This window comes from Syngnathus acus, chromosome 10 (assembly GCF_901709675.1).
Source record: "Syngnathus acus chromosome 10, fSynAcu1.2, whole genome shotgun sequence".
In the NCBI taxonomy this organism is placed as follows: Eukaryota; Metazoa; Chordata; class Actinopteri; order Syngnathiformes; family Syngnathidae; genus Syngnathus; species Syngnathus acus.
The window spans coordinates 17,368,550-17,388,568 of NC_051095.1; the positions used below are offsets into that span (position 1 = coordinate 17,368,550).

Sequence of the window (20,019 nt, forward strand, 5' to 3'; positions counted from 1 at the left end):
ATATTTAGAAAGAAATCTCTGAAATCACCTTACAGTCTTCAACAGTGGTTTCAAGGTCTTTATTTCTTTATTTGTTTTTACCGCCCTTTCTGTCTTATCAATGGCTAATGTTTCTTAATTTCCGACCTTCTGCAGATTTCATATCACTTCTTGAGCACATGCTTGTTATGTTATAAAGTGGCCATCGTGTCTGACCTCATTGGCATGGGGAGGCTCTATTATCACGTGTTTCTGTTTCCGAGCCATGTGAGACCTCTAAGGAATTGTTTGCTTCTTGTACCTGACTTGATGGCACAGTCTTCTTGACACCAACCTTCTCACTGCTGATAAGGCCCATAAGTCAATTATTTATTTATTTATTTAACTTGGTCAGAAACACAAACAAATACAAATTTGTTTAGGGTCCAGCGCTCTATTAAGAAACATTTAATTAACTTAATGAATCATTCCCATGATTCTTCTTTTCACTAGAGCGGGTTGGTTTTTAAATGCTCACCTCGATGAGAAAATCTAATATCTAATATCTTCTCACAGATCTGTTCATTTTGACCGAGTTGGCATGCAAGCGGAGCCCGGCTTCGGAGCTCCCCGGGCGGGTTGCAGAGCCATGTGAACACCGGGAAGTCTGAATCTTTTATCGGAGGCATGACAGATTGCACGATTGTGACACTGCTGTTTGCTCCTGCATGGCCGCACATTACTCCACTCATCTACCCGCTTGCATCGACCAAGGGGGACACGGTCCTCTTTCTAGCCGGGTGCCGCTGCGCACAATCGGTGCGCTCCTGCAATCTGACTGCGCCCAGGCAACGGTCAGTGGAGCTCTCCATGCCTCCGAGCCTCAGATAGACACTTTCCCTCAGCGGGATCCAACGCACCGACGCCCTTTATAATCCATTATTGTTACATTCCAAGTCTACAGTGGAAGAGGAGCACAAAAAAGAGCGTCATCTGCAAGTTTACGCGTGTTTTCGCAGCCTCTGGACGATGGCGGTGCTGGCGAAAGCTGCCCTGCTTCTCCTGGTTGTCACCGTGTCAAAAAGTGAGTAGTTTAATCTACTTTTTCCAAATCCTTCCAAATCGGGAACGAGGGGCTTGTACTTTGAGGTGTCAATCAAAGAGCATCAAATATGTTTTGGCTGTTCCTGAGCCAAATCGTCACATGCGCGGCGCCGCGTTGACTCTTTCGGGGTAGCTTAATCTTCTTTATCTCTGTTAGATATATAGTATACTTGAAATAACGAAGCAACTAAGGTCAAGGGTTGTAAGAGAGGCATTGCACATAAAAATTCCTAAAGTGTTATTTTCTACAAGAGGAATTTTGTTGGCCACTACATTAGGTACACGTGAGCAATAAAGTACAATAAAGAAAATAAATATATAATGCATTAAAATAATAGAATAAAACATATCAAATAAATAAAATCAAATACCAATAAAGTGTTGGATCAAAAGACATGGACAGAAAATTCAGAAAATTATCTAGGGAGAAATTTTGACAGCCTTTGTATTTGATCTTATTAGGTTGTACAATTATGGTGGATACATTTCACAGTTTGACAAATAGGTCTAATAAAACTCCAAGTTAAGTGCATGGAAGCCCTCACTCTGTGTGGCCCCTTGGTGATACCACATTTGTGGATGGACAGAACTATGTTCGTTTCATCCCAGTGTTGTTCTCGGGCCAATAGCTGTTGCTTGACATGTTACAAATGAGCTCTCTGGCAAGAGCTGACAAAGATGATTCACTATGTTGGCACCTATTTGTATGTTGTTGCCACATCTCCTCTTGCTGATGCACGCTAAGTGTTGAAAAGTTGAGGCAGGGATAAGCAGGAGGAGGCTGCAAATCTCCACTTCTTCTCAAATGTTTGGGGTCCAGGGTCCAATTAAATATGATTACCGTTTAAATACCAAAGAAATAAAATAATTCCCAACATCAAGAAAAAATAACAAGATCATATTTTTTAGAGGAAAATGTTGAAAAGTTATAAGGATAGTCAAACTTCCTAAAGAAGAATAAATTGTAATCTTTACAAGAACAATGACGTCTAGTGCATGTAGAAAGTCCACATACATATTGTTCAAATGTAATTTTATTTTATTTAAAAAAACAAAAAAAAAACAGACCATGATGAATCATGTTGTTTGGGGTCTACCCTGACTCTCACCCAACAGAACAGAAGATAAGTGGTTCAGAGATTGGGTGGAAATGTGATCATAATAAAACATTAAAGTGACCTATAACCTGCACAGTTCTGTTTGAATCTTTCTGAGAGGGTAAATAAAAATAAACAACTTAAGCACAATTTCCCCTGTGTTTGTTATGGTTCAATAGAACCAAATTTGAACTTTTCAGCCATACTTCTAAAAGGTACCAGAGAGTGCAATAATAAGACTGCTTATCACCAAAATCAGAATCAGAATCAGCTTTATTAGCCAAGTTTGTGCAAGCCAAACAAGGAAAATACCACCATACCATCAAAGAAGCAAGATGGTGGCTGCATCATGCAATTGGGGTGTTATTCTTTTGGTGGAGGGAATACTGAAGAGTTCCAAATCCCAGTCAGTCAAGGCAAAAAAGTCAGGAAAAGCATACTAGAATATCATGTTTAAATTTATTTGGGGTTAATCAGAGGCGCTTGAAATGTTGGTAGGTTTGGTTGAAATTTTGAAGAGATCATAAAACCGGCATATACAATAAGCGGTTGGGGTGAAAACTAGCACCTCCAAATCCAAGACTATGGTCCTCAGTTGGACAAGGGTGGAATGCCCTCTCCGGGTCAGGGATGAGATCCGGTCCCAAGTGGACAACTTCAAGTATCTTGGGGTCTTGTTCACGAGTGAAGGGAGGATGGAAAAGGAGATCCACAGGCGGATCGATGCAGCATCTGCAGTAATGAGGACTTTCTTTCGATCTGTCATGGGGAAGAGGGAGCTGAGCTGGAAGGCGAAGTTCTTGATTCACTGGTTGATCTACGTTGAGTAATAAGAAATAATAAAAGTAAGATTATTAATCTAAAACTAACATGAACGATTCAGGCAGGCAGCCACCAGTCACTGGCTGAGACATAGATAAACACAGCCATTAAGGTTCTCTTGGTCAAAGCCCCGACTGTAAAATGCCACGTGTGGCCAGTAGCATAGCTGCATGTCTGATGTTTGTAACAACCCAATCCAAGTCAAAATATCTGCAAGATAGTTATTTTCAGTTTGAGAAATATCACCATAAAGATAAAGTGAAGACACCCCTTCTTCTTCGTAATGAAAAAAAACGAAAATGAAACTCATGTTAGGGAGGGATATAAAAAATTCAGAATAGAAATCTCTCAACCAAAGAGGGGCGGATCTCAACATTTCGACCTCAGATAGGCCACCTCCGATGGCCACTTACTGAATTTTTAACATCACTACACCACTATACTTTGAAAGTAACCCTATAGGAAGCAAAATGTGGAACGGCATCGCCCTCTTTGTCCTTTTTAAAACCTGATCAACTTCAGTTTAACACAAATTTTCTGCGCATGTCTTGGTGAAGATTCTTTGATTGCGTTGCCGTCGTAGCGCATGTGAGATGATGGCATTCTTATTTTTAGAGGAAATAAATTATTGAGGATTGGAGAGTGCAGCAAGGCAGACACTCGTGAGTGTGTGCGTGTATGTGTTTGTGTGTGTATCTCTCTGCATACATGTGTGTTGAGACCTGCTGGGATTCTCCCCAAAATTTCCCCGACCCTGTGCATGTCCCAATCACTAATTAATGCAGTCAAGGAGCACACAATGTGTGGACAGTAGCTGTATCAGAATCACCTTTATTGGCTGTCAAAACACTTGAGTAATTTTTGCGCAACATTTGGAGGCAAGTCTAGTACTTTCACACAAAAAAAAATGTAAACAATATATACGTACATTTAAGACACAGTGACTGTCTTTACTTTTGTAAATTTTTCTATAAGAATAAAAAATGAGAAGTAGAATAAAACTGATCAACTGTGCAAATGGGGCTGAGTGACACAACTACAATTACTGTAATAATGGTACAGTAGAACAGACATTTCAAACCTGTCACTATGAAATGAGATGTCAACAATTTAAGAAGCTTAATAGCCAGTCTTGGAATGTCTGATGTTCTGGTATGCATTGTTCAAAAGTGCCTACGAGAGGGAGGAGCTGGAAAAGATGGTGTTCTAAGTGGAATTAAGTCCATGAGACCTCTGCCGTCCTGGGGACCAGATTTACTGACCCTAATCCCTGTTGGAGATTTTAAACGTCATCGACTATCGTGATGCGCAAACTCTCAGCACTTGTCCTCCTCACTCAGATATCTGTTATAGTGTAATGTGGAATGATGTGTCTACAATGTACCTCAGCTTTCTGGCAGAGCACCTCTTCTTTGCAGTTGTCCAGACATCCCGTTGCTGGCGTCACGAATGTGACAGCCTTCAGTGTGGCCGCAAGTACAAAACCTTGTGTTTCTGTCATCCAAAGCTGCCAACTCACACACTTTGAGAGGTCAGGAGACGTGTATCTTGCTGATGTCAGATCACAAGTGTTTGCACAACTGGTTCAGGCTGAATGCTTAACCACGCACATATTCCTCTGCTGATATTTGGCCTGGATGACGTTGACAGGGAATCCGGCCATGCAGCTGTCAAACTTGGGTTTGCTGCCCTGTCAAACGCGACAACTCCAAGATACCCGAGGCCAGTGGGAAAGCAAACCAGTGAAATCAAATGTGCAGTGTGTTTTTCCTCTTGACAAATGCCAGCTCTCATTCAACCACATGTTTAATTTTTTTCCCCCCCACTGATATGACAAATTGCACAGTAACTCTGATGCCTTTAAAATAATAGCCGCTATCATGCAGTGTGACAAAGCCATGAGAGTCTCTGATTGGGTAGGCAAACTATTGTTGAATGACATCATTGAACCTAAATATTTGCAAAATTATGCTTTAAAATTGCATGAAACTTTGACTTTGTTGCAGGGGTTCAGTTCAAAAGTTCACTGACCGTGTGAATGTGAGCACGAACAATTGTCTGTCTGTATTATGCAGTGATTTACAGGCGACCATTCGAGGGTGTAGTCTGTCTCTGGCCCCAAAGTCAGCTTTGATAGGCTTCAACTCACTCTCTTACATCACTGAACAGGAAGGATGGTTTCTTCTGTGCTCCCTCTACAGTAATGACGCGGAAACTACTTATAAGACACTGACACTGACAGACTTCATTTTATGCATGGTCATTGGGACTTGTCTGATTCATCTGTAGTCAGACAAAACACGCTAAATTAAATACAGTGAGCTTATGAATATGAAATGAACCATATCCGAACGGCTTTCTAAACTACTTAGACGTTTGTATGTTAACAGAGCACGACAGGCACATCTACAATTCTAAAGTGCAAAAGCTATTTGGATCAACAGCAGAGTGTCATCCTTGAGTTGACTTACATTTGTCGTGAATACTTTGTTTTTGAATCAAATTTGTTGCTGATTATTGTTGTGACAGTGCTGCAGTGTGGATTCAGTTGAGCTGCACTGCTTCTGAGTTAGGGTGTATCCATGTGAGTCTCACACTGCCTCAAATGTTGTTCCCATAAATGAAAGCTAAATTAATTAATTTTCCATAGCGCTTGCTCTTACCACGGTCGCAGGTGGGCTGGAGCGTCTCCCAGCTAACTTAAGGCAAGATGCAGATGCCAGTACAAGGCAAGGCACATTTTGACAATCTCACCTTCACATCTATGGGCAATGCAGTTTGTGTTTTTGGGAATGTCAGCAAAGACGGGGTGCTTGGACAAAAGCTATGCAAGCACGGAGAGAACATACAAACTCCTTACAGGAAGATGTGAGATGAGATTCAAACTCAGAATCTCTCAAGTGTGAGGCAGATTGTTTGGAATGACTCATTTTATTTGGAATAATAATTACAATATTAATACTAAATCCGATTTATATAGCGCTTTTCTGGACACTCCACATTTTACAGTGGATACATTATTCATGCACTCACACATTCTTACTGTGGTAGAAAACTACGTACAAAGTAGCCACAGATGCCCTGGGGCAGGCTGATGAAGGTGTGGCTGCCAGTGTGCGCCTTCGGCCCCTCCGACCATCACAAACCATTGGCACCCAGCCATACACCAGTGTGAGTGGCACTGTATTAAGCAGTGCTTCTCAAATAGCGGGGGGCGCGTGTGACACCAGGGAACATGCTTTTCTTTTTGCTGTACTAGATTAAAGGGTAATTAGACATCCAACTGCAGTAGGTGGGAGTGGCGGTATCACTCTTGTTCACTGAAAAGATTCGTTCTTTTGAACAAATCGTTCACTAACGAGCCAACACTATCGTCAATGTGCCTAACCGCTCGGCCAACGGTGCTTCGAAATAACTTAGTTTTATGAGGGCGGGTGTGGCACTTTTCACTTTCACTTAAGCTTTTTCCCTAATGAAGTGGCCTGAGATTAGGTACACCTCATGGACACTTCAATAGGTACACTCCACGAGGTTAAAAAAAAAAAAAAGAATAAATAAATAAATAAGAAAGTGTAGCGAACGATTCGGTGAACGATTCTTTTGAACAAATCTTTTGAGTGAACCGATTCTAAAGATTCAGTTTGAACAAAAATTCAATTCACTTAACTGGACTGCACATCACTAGTACAAAAGAGTGCAGACGACATGGACTGCCAGGTCGAAATAGCCGACTGGTTAGTGACACGGGCTCTTGCTCGGTATGGACCTGGTTCGATCCCAGGTGTGAGCAAATGCCAAAATGATCTTTTAGAATGGGAACCTCGCTTTGTATGTGTACACAAATGCAAGTATTTATGTGTAAATTCATAAAGTGGCCCCACCCCCAAGTGAAAAGTGCCACACCCGCCCTCACCCCCTCACATATTGGAACGCGGCCCCGAGGACTCGAGCTTGACACCTGTGACCTGTGACCATGATATTTCCCTAATAAAGTGGCCTGTTATTAGGTACACTTGAAAATGGCGGTGTACCTAATGGAATGTCCGCGTGATTCCCTCGTTAAGCGCACCTGCGTGAAAAGTTTTAGCTCCTGCAGAACATGAAAATGACCAAAATCTTTTCACGCAGGTGTGTTTAACGAGGGTAACTTGGAAAACATATTGGAACGCGGCCCCGAGGACTAGAGCTTGACACCTGTGACCTGTGACCATGATATTTCCCTAATAAAGTGGCCTGTTATTAGGTACACTTGAAAATGGCGGTGTACCTAATGGAATGTCCGTGTGATTCCCTCGTTAAGCGCACCTGCGTGAAAAGTTTTAGCTCCTGCAGAACATGAAATGACCAAAATCTTTTCACGCAGGTGTGTTTAACGAGGGTAACTTGGAAAACATATTGGAACGCGGCCCCGAGGACTAGAGCTTGACACCTGTGACCTTTGACCATGATATTTCCCTAATAAAGTGGCCTGTTATTAGGTACACTTTAAAAATGGCGGTGTACCTAATGGAATGTCCGTGTGATTCCCTCGTTAAGCGCACCTGCGTGAAAAGTTTTAGCTCCTGCAGAACATGAAAATGACCAAAATCTTTTCACGCAGGTGTGTTTAACGAGGGTAACTTGGAAAACATATTGGAACGCGGCCCCGAGGACTAGAGCTTGACACCTGTGACCTTTGACCATGATATTTCCCTAATAAAGTGGCCTGTTATTAGGTACACTTGAAAATGGCGGTGTACCTAATGGAGTGTTCAAGTGACATCACAGATCAAACAGCCAATCAGAAAGTGGGGGTGAGGGCGGGTGTGGCACTTTTCACTTAAACCAGGGGTGTCGACCTGCAGTCCTCGAGGGGCCGCGTTCCAATATGTTTTCCAAGTTACCCTCGTTAAACACACCTGCGTGAAAAGATTTTGTTCATTTTCACGTTCTGCAGGAGCTAAAACTTTTCACGCAGGTGCACTTAACGAGGGAATCTTGGAAAACATGTTGGAATGCGGCCCCAAGGACTAGAGCTTGACACCTGTGACCTTTGACCATGATATTTCCCGAATGAAGTGGCCTGTGATTAGGTACCCCTGAAAATGGCGGTGTACCTAATGGAATGTCCGAATGACGTCACAGATCAAACAGCCAATCAGGAGGTGGGGGTGAGGGCGGGTGTGGCACTTTTCACTTTCACTTAAGCTTTTTCCCTAATGAAGTGGCCTGTGATTAGGTACACCTCATGGACACTACAATAGGTACACTACACGAGGTAAAAAATAAATAAATAAAATAATAAATAAATGAAGTGTAGCCAACGATTCGGTGAACGATTCTTTTGAACAAAAATTCAATTCACTTAACTGGAATGCACATCACTAGTACAAAACAGTGCAGACGATCATAGGCCGCCAGGTCGAAATAGCCGACTGGTTAGTGACACAGGCTTTCGCTCGGTAAGAATTAAGTTCGATCCTGGGTGTGAGTATATACCGTAATGTGCTTTTATTGTGCAATTAACCCTTTATTTATTTTGGGGGACACCAGCACAAATTACACAACGTAAAACACATTTACATATTGTCATATAAAGCAGTTAACCAAATGTCAGATTTTTGTTTTCATGCCCAAAAAAATAAAAACAAGGACTAAAACACCAGACAAGTTTTAACAGGTTTTAATGTTTATTAAAATAATAATAATAATAATAAAAATACATTTCAAACCAGCAATCTAATGTGAAATTGCAGTAGATATATTGGATAACAATATTTAGGCGTATATATGCATACACGTTATTTAAAAACTACGATAAGTGTTATAAAATCAAGATTACCCAAAGAGAAGCATAATCTCCCCGTTGTTGCATAACGGCGCATCCCTTCATGCAATAAAGTTAGTCGTTAGCTTGGAGAAAACGTGCATAAAACAAGTGGTGTTTCAGTGAGTGGTTCTTTCTTTCCTTGGCAAATCGTAAATCTACATTCTGGCTTACATAGTTCACGCCAGGAGGGAGACGCAACACGTTCACTGACTGATCCGTTGATGCACGGGAAGGCAGTTCACCCATTAATTCGTTCGCGAACGGGAAAGTCAGGATTCGTTCCCTCACTGATCCGTTCTCGCGATGAACTGGAAATGCAAATCACTCACTCACAGACTCGTTCACTCACAGATCCGTTCAGTTGATGAACGGGAAATGCAATTCACGACTAGTTGGTGAACGGGAAGTGACGTCATTCTCTTCTTCGTTTTGTTTTACGGCGAGGTGGCACCAGCTTCAATGTACATTACCGACACCTACTGGTTGAAGTCATATGAACTGAAAAAAGAACGAATCACTTCAGAAAGTGCGAAATGTTTTCTTCTCCCTTGGGGGGCCATCACAGAAAATTATTGAGAAACACTGAGTGTCTTACGGTACACATGACCTAGACAGAGCGGGATTCGAACCGCCAACCCTCCAAGTTACTGAACGACCCACTCTTCCGCCTAAGCCACGGCTGTTTGAGAAAAAAAATGTATTGATTTTATTTGGAATACAAATAACAAGATGTTAGAGCTAAGGTTATCAGTATTCTTTTTTTTTTTTTCGTTTCAAATGAAAGCATAGCTAGTAATTCTTGCTACAACTTAAGAAAGATCATCAAGTTATATTAAGCAACATATTTTTATTGTTTTAGGCAAATGCTTTTGTCCCTTTTGGCTGTAAAAACAACCATTGACCTCTTGCCTCATCTACATTTACTTTGCGCTGTTTTGCCCCCGCAGCTTCCACTGTCCTGTCAAGCAAACATGATTCATGAATAGCAAACCAGGCTGTCACAAAGGCCCTAATAACACAAAGTAACCACAAGAAAAATAGACTGAAATAGTATGAAGTCATCAAATGTTTTGACATTTGTAATATTTTTAACAGTTGTCAGCTATACACAGTTGAAAACATAAATAAGAATCATTGTTAAATTAATATCTTTGTCAACGTCAATCAAAAAGTTAATTAATTTTGCAAAGGCAGACATTTTTTGCAGCAATATTATATTAAATCCCATTAGATTGTGTACATGTAGCCATTGGTCTTGCAAATGACACAGATGTACATGTAACATTACAGATTACACTCTTGTAAAATTCTGGGAATGATGTTCACAACAACTGTGATTGTGGCGAAGCACTCTACATCAGTGGTTCTTAACCTTGTTGGAGGTACCGAACCCCACCAGTGTCATACGCACATTCACCGAACCCCTCGTTAGTGAATTATTATTATTTTTTTAATTCAAGACATAGATGTTTTTTACCAGTGTACAAAATGAGCCGTGCATGAATATCACCTTGTTCAACGAACAAAACCAACACAATGCATGAACTCACAACAAATGACATACTGGCAAATCAGAATTTACACAATGAATCAGGTTTGTTCAGACCTCCTCAGTGGAGTCTCTGTCGAACCCCTGAGACCAACTCACCAAACCCCTAGGGTTCGATCGAACCCAGGTTAAGAACCACTGCTCTACATATACATACGGAAAGGAAAGGGGCTCAGAAGTTTGTAATGTACAAAACTCTGGCAGCGTGTTTGAAACAAGCAACTGTCACGGAAGCTCTGTGACCCAGTCAGACTGTGTTCTGTGTTGATTACATGGATGAAAACAGCCCGGCGGTGACTGTGTCCGCTTGTGTGCGCTTGTGTGTGCCTGTGTGTGCTTGTGTGTGTGTGTGTTAAATCTGGATGTTTCTCGCTCGAGCTGCACAATAGGAGCACTGCTGATCAGCATATTGTATGTACAAAGTATAATAAACAAACATAGATATGATATAGTATCTATAGACAGTCCTTGATTTTTAAAAGGTACAGTGTGTAGTCAGTATGGATGCAAAAACACATCTGTTTAAGAGCCCCCCCCCACACACACGCGCACACAATTATTTCATTAGCCATTCAATCGAGCAGCATGCTATTTTGCTCGAGCACCAAATTGGTGAGACCTTGCAGCACGACATTTAAACATCGCTTCACCAACTGTTGCCATGGGCGTGTGTAAGTGTTAGTACGTTTCTTGTTGTGTGATCCTTTCAATCTCCACTGGTAATCTTAAATAGGTCAACAAATACCAGGAAGAATACTTTGAATAGCAAGTATACTTTTGAGTTGTGTCTTTTAATCATGGTCAAGAAATCTCTTGAAATTGGTTTCCTTTTGGATTTGAACATTGTGAGAAGACTCAGTAGGATCAGAATGTCCTGCTTGCATCATCAGAATCATATAGAGGCCAAGAATATCCATTTGTAGCCACAAATCTTTGTCAAAATAGGTATAATGTGCGCACGAAATAATAATTTGTGACCACCAAATACTGATATGTGTCAATGAATTGAATATTATTTGCACAAAAAATGCATTTTTTTCCACTTGGTGTAACATGCGCACAAAATAATAAAGTACTAATTTGTCCATGCAATAAATTTAATATGCACACAAAAAGACTAACTTATGGCCACAAAATACAAATTTGTGTCCCCGAAGGAGGTCCAACGTGAGAAAGACATGCTAGTTTTTGGCCACAAACTACTAATTTGTGTCCACAAAACAGCCTTGACTCAATATCAGACAGTTGGATCAGCGATAGGATGCACCTTCCCCATCAGAGGTAGTCAATTTAATTTTAGGCATTCTGAAGAAATTGGCATCACAGGATATTGACAATTGATTTCTTGGGAAAAATGCACCACATTTGCTTACAAAGACATCCGAGTTGTTCATTAGAATGATATTAAACCCTCAAATTAGTATTTTGTGTACATTGTATCATTGTGGTGGCCACAAATGAAGTTCTTTTGGCCACATTCAAATGTTTTTCCCACGATATCATGTGTGGGACATCCTAGATAGATTTTCACCTTTCCAACAACTGTTTGTGTTTGTGTTACTTTAACCTGTTTTTGTTTCAGCCCAAAAATGTCATGCGTAACACCTCAGATGTGACATATCGCATTCCTATCAGAGGGGAACACAGACATCTACCTGTGCGTGGCGGCAGGATCAAACCGCATGTGTTTACATGTGGCCCCGGGTAACTAGTCAGCATAGCTAATCACTTCAGACACACACATTATGCAACGCCAGGCCCCCTCGACGACCCACGTTAGCCTGATATGAATGCATTGGCCCGATAAGCACTCAGCTGAGATGATGAAATTAGGGAAGTCAAAATCAGAGAAGTGGAATGTTTATTTAGAGGCAGCTGCACTCTGTGGTTTGACATTTTTGGCATGGCGTCCAATAGAATAGGATTGCGTAACAGCCGGAGGATATTTTGGCTTTATGGAATAAAATTAGTTAGGATGCTTGAGCATGCTTTTCCAAGAATTTAGTAGTTGGATTTACTTCTAAGTATAAAAAGACACAATCACCAATATTACCTATGCAGGTAATGTAGGTAAGTAACGCTTTTAAATGTAAAAAATAGTTAATTGATATTATAAAACCAAAATGTTTCTAATTTGAGTGTTAGGCATAATGCATCTGCGCCTCACATATTGCTACCAGCAGTCATCGGGCAGTAGGCGGGGGACACCCTGAACTGGTTCTTGGCCAATCGCAGGGCACACAGAGACAAACGACCATTTGCACATGCACTCACATCTCATTCCAGGGGTTGCTCCATCCAGAGTGAAGGTGTGTAAGGGACACACTTTAGTTGATGGGAGGATCTGCACAGCCCAAAATAGTGCGCAGCTTCGCACACATTTGGATATTTATTTTATTTGGCACATCGGGAGATTCTCCTGTGTGAGGAGTGTTTATTGTAATTTCCAATATATTATTATGAGAACATTGGGCTTTACAATGTATATGTAGAGTAGGTATTGTCTGCTGAGGTAGAAAAAAAAAAATGCTAATTGAAATAAGGATGTTTGGATGCAGACATGTTTAGTGTGTCAGTGCTATCAGATCAAATTATCTTGTCTGAATGAAACCATTGAGCCACATTAAAGCATTGCTCTCCTAAATTGTTGTGAACCATTTCAAACATGTTGTCACATCTGGATAAGTGGTGTGCAACACAAAACTAGCACTTAGAGACATGTATTGTGTCATTCCATTCTTTGTAATAATGTAGCGTATCGTATGTTTATTCATGGCTTTTTAAGTTTGTGACAGATGTTTTACATCCCGCCCATGCCTTTGCATGGAGCAGCAATTTGTTGTTGCAAACAGTTACATTTTTGCAATGAACACAAATAATATACAGTAAGCATCCCTTTTATTTTGTATTTGTGGTAAATAGGAATTTATTGAGTTTTGTTTTCAGTTTTATTTAGTTTCTGGACATATTTGTTGATCTTGTTGATATGAAAGACTCAAATTTTTAGCAAGTCTACAAATTTCTGAGGCTTTATTTCTAATCTGAACAAAATGACTTCTTTCTGTTTTGGATAAGAATCAAGTTAGTTTGTTTTTTCTAACGAAACTTTACTGAAATCCTGACTATGTGATGGGACCAGCTACCTTCATGCTAGTATTGCATATCCTCTGGATAAACAAAGTTGATGTGGTAATCAAAACTCCTCAGTCACAAACGTAGTGATTTCCAAGTTATTCCAAGTCGTCCGTTTTAGGTACTCAAGCTCTTGTATTGGAATCACACTCGATATGTCTTCGATGGCGACGCTAGCATCAGTATGAATCCAACTGCCTGTGAACGTACAGTATGTTGGATGTAAAGCAGTCCTAAATAACCTAGATTTGTGTGTATGTGTGTGCGTGTGTGCTTGCAGTTGCTTTGTGTGCAGAGGTGGAGGAACGTCTTGTGGGTCACCTGTTGTCGGCAGACCGCTACAACAAACTGATCAGACCAGCCGTCAACAACAGCCAGCAAGTCACCATTTACATCCAAGTGTCTCTTGCCCAGCTCATCAATGTGGTGAGGAAGATCAGCCGTGCCAGTCCTATATGTGATAATCATGATGATGATGACAATGATGTGTGTTTCAGAATGAGCGGGAACAGATCATGACCACCAATTGTTGGCTAACCCAGGTTTGTCTTGTCTTGGTCTCTTTTCTAAAGTTAGGCTCTGTACATGCACATATATACAATACAATATACCCCCCCCCCCCCTCAAAAAAAGGATGTGGACAGAATCATTATGCATCAGAATAAGCACCCATGAATGACCCAGTGGGATAAATATTTCACTGAGTAAAATTAACACAGCAATACACATTTTATTGCCACATAATTTATGGTTGTGTGTTTGATAATGAAAATACATGAGATGTTTGTTTTCTTAGTGTGTTTTTTCTCCCCCAAACAATCATCAGGTGTGGAACGACTACAGATTAATGTGGGACCCCGATGAGTACGATGGCATCAAGAAAATCCGCCTCCCGACACAACACATTTGGCTGCCAGACATTGTCCTCTACAACAAGTAGGGTTACAACTATTTGCAAAATGAAACAACAGACACAGAGCTAGACACACAAGATAAATGTCTTTGTTTCAACATTAAACACTTTTTCATTTAAGTAAAGTACAGCTTATTTTCTGACAGACCTGCATGCCATTGTGGTATACGGACTACAGTCATTCTATATACTGGTTGTTGTAATCAATACTTGTTTGTAATTATATTTTTTATATTTATATTTATATTTTATATTTAATATTTTAATAAGGGTATAGTATACCGTTGGGATATTTCTGATGCAAAGAAAAAGTAAACATTTTATTTAGAACACCTTCACATTTTCTGTGGTAACAATTTGTCCAAAATAAATTCAAAATGATCATGATGATAGAATATAAATGATCAAAATGACTCTTTCTGAAATAACTTTGTTGTAGACATGTACAAAGGAATTTATTTGGTGTCATTTTAGTGTCACTTATTGCACACACTGTAGTTAGCAGAACAGTGTGTGGGTCATGCCGATATCACGTACAGCTGATGAAAAAAATGTGCTACAAAATGATGGGAAACACTTTGAGACTTATCAATGTGCTGTTATGTGTGCAAAAGGTTGGCTACTTGATCTCAAAGTGTTATTTTTCTGCTGCATTGTAATGACTGATTGTGAAATTGACGAGAATACCAAAATCACGTTATCCTGACATTGACCCAATACTGTGTATGAGGACTGGAAAGGTAGCGCTAAACCCTGTGGGAAGGTGATGCAATGAGTAGCAAAGAGCAGGACAGGGTGAGTGAGTGAGAGGCAGTTGTACCAATATGTGGTGGGAGGGGCTCTGCAGTGCCAAACATCCTGTAAAGAATCGGATCACAAATGAGAGGAGCCCAGGGGAGACAATATAAACATCAATCAAGGGCTTTGTAAAGCAATTAGGGTGACCCCACACCAAGCGACGAAATCCAATTGCCATGTCTAGGTGGACAAGCTTGTGAATCAACACCGCCACACTTTAGTATCAGTGGTGCCATAAAACCATACCATGATGCCTCCTGGAAATGTTGATAAAAATGATGATAAATCAATTAACTGTAAATATGAGATGGGTGCAAGTTATCTGGTTGTGTGCATGGATATGTAAATATGAGATGGGTGGAGGTTATCTGGTTGTGTGGATGGATATGCCTCGTGTGTTGTGGTCAGCAGTGGTGCACCACTGTCTATGCTCTCCTGGTAGCCATGAAACTTTCATGAAGACAGATTGCTGGTCAACGTTAAGACTGCACAACAGGCAAAATTGGTCCAAATGATAGAAGATGATGGGACTAGAGGTCACAGAATGAAGGAGAAGGTCCTCATTTTCAGTGCTCTCCATGGCTGAACTGCCCTTGTCTTCTACCAATAGGAAGTGAATGTGACACTGGATAACCTACTTCATAATTGATGGTCTATGTATGTGTAATGCAATGCCTATAGCTTTGGTAAGATTAATTCGAAAGGAACTTCTCAGCGCATTAGAGGCAGTTGTAGGGGAGATTGTTGAAATGCTGCTGATAGAGAATTTTTCCCCTAAGAATGATAACAATATTCTGAAACGCTGAACTTGGACCAGTTTTAAAAGGAGCAACTGTCTAATATTCACAAAAACAGTCATGGAAACTGTTAGACAGGCGAAAATCCAAATGTCTGGTAGTGTGATGGGGCGAGAGACTACTGTATACTAGGTGTGGTGGTTAGAACCAAATGCAAGAGTGTAGAATTAAGTCCTCAATTTAAACATTTCTAGAGATACCCGCTCTAATTTGCAGTCCAAAGTACTGGAGGTCCAAAAGGAACCAGAACCTACTTTTGCTTTTTTTTGCTTTATGACTTCTGTTTAGCTCCCAGAGTCAAAAGAGCACCATGTTGTGTGTGTGTGTGTGTGTGTGTGTGTGTGTGTGTGTGTGTGTGTGTGTGTGTAAGGCTCTGGATAGAACATAAAGCACCACTAAGTCAGCAAGATAGGAAGGCGCTGAGCTGTGAAATATTTTATGAGTGATTAATCAAACCTTAAAATCAGATCTCAGGTGCACCGCTAGTCAATGCAAGTTGATCACCTTCCAACCCTCATGCATTGCAGAACAAGACCTTCACTAGTTTCAGTAGAGACACTATCAAAAATAATGTAGGAGGTGATGTCATAAGGATTCAGGCTGGATTGTAGGGACGTTTTTTTCATAGACATTTTTGTGTTCTTCCTCTTAATGTTTCCCTGTCCGTCCCTCAGTGCTGACGGCACCTACGAAGTCTCCTTCTACTCCAACGCGGTGGTCTCCAACAACGGTGAGGTGGCTTGGCTCCCTCCCGCCATCTACAAGTCGGCCTGCAAGATTGAGGTCCGCGACTTTCCGTTCGACCAGCAGAACTGCACCCTCAAGTTTCGCTCGTGGACGTACGACCACACTGAGATCGACCTCATCCTCCTGAGTGACTTTGCCAGCCGCGACGATTTTAAACCCAGCGGCGAATGGGATATTGTGTCGTTGCCGGGACGCAAGAACGAAGACCCCGATGACGTCAGGTACCTGGACATCACTTACGACTTCATCATTAAGAGAAAACCTCTCTTCTACACCATCAACCTGATCATCCCTTGTATCCTGATCACATCTTTGGCCATCCTGGTCTTCTACCTGCCGTCAGACTGTGGTGAGAAGATGACGCTGTGCATCTCAGTGCTCCTGGCCCTCACTGTGTTTTTACTCCTTATCTCAAAGATTGTGCCACCCACATCTTTAGCGGTGCCTCTGATCGGGAAGTACCTGATGTTTACCATGGTGCTGGTCACCTTTTCCATCGTCACCAGTGTTTGTGTGCTCAACGTGCACCATCGCTCCCCTAGTACGCACACCATGCCTCCTTGGGTCAAACGCGTCTTCATGTACCAACTTCCCTCCTACCTTTTTATGCGGAGACCTGGCAGATCCAACATACGCGAGAGGTTCCGGAAAAAACACCAACAGCGGTCGTACTCGGAGAAGAAAGCAGGGGCGGACGCGGGGACAGGTTCTCTGGGACTGGCTGACTGCTCGTCATCCTTCTACGTCAACGAGGAGTCGGCCAAGCGCTACGGCTGGACGTTCAGCGACTTTGCCGACAACACAGAATTCAGGAAGAGGACGACACTGAAAAGCAACATCGATGTGGAGGATGCCGTGGATGGTGTGCGCTACATTGCGGACAAGATGAAGAGTGAGGATGATGATGAAGGGGTAGGCTTTTGAAGGAATGCCTCAATGTGTGTGTGATGTGCACATAATCCTTGGTGGAAATCAATTCATTTAACAAATTATCATCATTATCATCTTAAAAATGTTTAAAAGCACTATCCTGACAAGTCACAATTGCAGGGAGGACCCTGTCGGGCACACATATGCACGATCGGGCTGTAAGGCGGTCTCCATTTGCTTCTAAAAATAGACTTACATTCAATCAAGTTAGATACTTGGCATACTGTAAATGCATCAATGATATATTTTTTAACACTCACTTCTGTCTTCTTGCAGATCATTGAGGATTGGAAGTATGTTGCGATGGTGATCGACCGACTTTTCCTTTGGATTTTTGTGTGTGTATGTGTGGTAGGAACCGTGGGCCTCTTCATGCAGCCTCTGTTCCAAAGTTACAACACACCTATTATTGAAGACATGGACCAGAACTGAGCAATGACACCCAAACTCTGGGAAACAAAACTAACAAAAAGAAACAAAAAAAACAACCTAAATTCCTACTACGCCTCTCTTCAAAGCGCCAGATCAATGTTTTCATCACCTGACGTTCTGATGCACCCCCTCTTCCTCGAGCACTTGTTCTGCTTCTGAACTCACTCCCTAGTCTTTTTGACTTGTGCTTGTCCTGCCATCTTCTGATCAAGCAGGAGAACTGAGATTCATGTGGTTTTGAAGAAGAAATTGCTGCGTTTGTTGCTTTCCTTTGTTTGAGCAAGGTCACTAATCGTGAAGCTCCCTGACGGGTTATTATATGTTAACAATGTTGGGTCCAATTGATCTTCCTTGGTTAACCCATTGATTCTCATGATAATTTAAATTGACACTCTTTGTCCTTGTTCACCCTAACGTTGTTTAATCGCATTTAGGTCAGGCTCTTGAGCATTAAACTTATTCAAGCTTCCATTAAGGGACCTTGCTTTATGCAGTGGGACGCAATCATGCTGAAACTTAAAAGTAGCTTCCCTAAACTCACAGTCTGGAATATCCTGTTAAGATTAATAATCCAAGCTAAAGAGGGATTCAAAGGAGAAAAAGCATGTCCAAAGCCTATAGTCCATGTAGTGTATTGTACATTTTCTTGTTGTGTCCCAAGATGTTAGCAACTATTTTGACTTTGCCAATCCATTAGTGGAGATGAATACAAATTATGGCGAGGGTTCAATTATGTCTTGATGATCTATACAAATCAAAAGTTGTGTTAAATGGTGTTCACAATGTTCTTCACTTGCAAAAAAAAATATTTCTACTCCCAACGATCTGTTTCAAGCATGGCACCAGTAAGATCAGTTATGAGCAAAAAAGCAGACAAAATATTCCAGCAGTAACTAAAGTTTCATCATAAGTGCATCACAAGTTTTGCCTCAACCTGTGCACTGGATATCACCTCGTATACCCAGATAGCATGTTCATAACTCTTACTGTGAATCGGATCAAACCTAACTATGAGTGGCTCAAGATCTTGTTCTGACTCTTTTGTGAATTATTTTCTACTCTCCTAGCTCCACATGCATGAAACAAAACCCTAGTTCCCTTTCCCAAGAGCCCAAAGACAAACAACAGATAAAGACATTAAAAACGCACACATCGTGCCAGTAAGGGAACTATCAATGAGCCCAACAGAAGAAGATCACCTCCATGCGTTCTCTCCCAGTAGCACACATGCCGTAATATTACTGAGTCGCACAACCATTGGAAGAGCAATTTGTTTCACTCTCAGATACACACATGCTAGTTTGTGGAACCAGACTGGTGCACACCAAGCCGAGGGATTGCTTGCAAAACTGATGACCTTAAGCTTCTCATTTTTTCTTCTAAATGGTACTAAAAAATAACATTTTTTTTCACGACCATCACCGAGGAAATTACAGCAATAACATTCTATACTGACAGAAACAAAGAAGCCAAATAGCTTCACCTCCCTCGTTTGCTTTTCCTGTCTAGAATTCTTGTCTGTTCTCTGAGATGCATTCAAGTTATTTCTACAAAGAAGTGTAAGTTACTGTCATTACATCTGTTGCTGAGGCTAATGTGAGTAAAAAAACAAACGTGTGCTGCATCTTGTGCTGGTTTAATTTGAAGTCGTTTTGCCTGTCTTGTGGATGGATGTAAGGAAACTGAGTTGATGTCAGTAACTAGATCAATAAAGGAGAGTGGAAGCAACGCGCTGATGTGATGAAACATTAATTGTTCATTTGCTTCTGCATGACTTGACTCAGCAATATAAAAAGAGGCATCACACCATTTAACTCTGCTAATGGCTTATTGTAGTTGCACAAAGGTTTCTTGTCCACTGATCGCAATTCTCTATCAATCTTCATCAAACTGCCTTGTACTTTTATCTGCTAGCCATCCATCCATTTTAA

General features: G+C 41.2%; 1 protein-coding gene across 1 annotated transcript; it reads left to right on the top strand.

Annotated features, from left to right (window-relative positions):
* Nucleotides 1–582: 582 nt before the first annotated feature.
* LOC119128723 (neuronal acetylcholine receptor subunit beta-2-like) lies at nucleotides 583–19,816 on the top strand. The gene is made up of 6 exons (XM_037261440.1): nucleotides 583–1,042; nucleotides 13,752–13,897; nucleotides 13,969–14,013; nucleotides 14,298–14,407; nucleotides 16,654–17,638; nucleotides 17,933–19,816. Exons 1-6 carry the CDS (start codon nucleotides 988–990, stop codon nucleotides 18,086–18,088), a joined length of 1,497 nt encoding a protein of 498 aa, XP_037117335.1. The 5' UTR covers nucleotides 583–987; the 3' UTR covers nucleotides 18,089–19,816.
* Nucleotides 19,817–20,019: the final 203 nt, after the last annotated feature.

Bases quoted from the DNA above. Each gene is read 5' to 3' on its own strand.
- LOC119128723 (XM_037261440.1), top strand. From the start codon at position 988: ATGGCGGTGCTGGCGAAAGCTGCCCTGCTTCTCCTGGTTGTCACCGTG. The intron at 1,043-13,751 runs GTGAGTAGTTTA...GTGTGCTTGCAG, and splicing joins GGTTGTCACCGTGTCAAAAA to TTGCTTTGTGTGCAGAGGTG. The intron at 14,014-14,297 runs GTTTGTCTTGTC...AACAATCATCAG, and splicing joins CCAATTGTTGGCTAACCCAG to GTGTGGAACGACTACAGATT.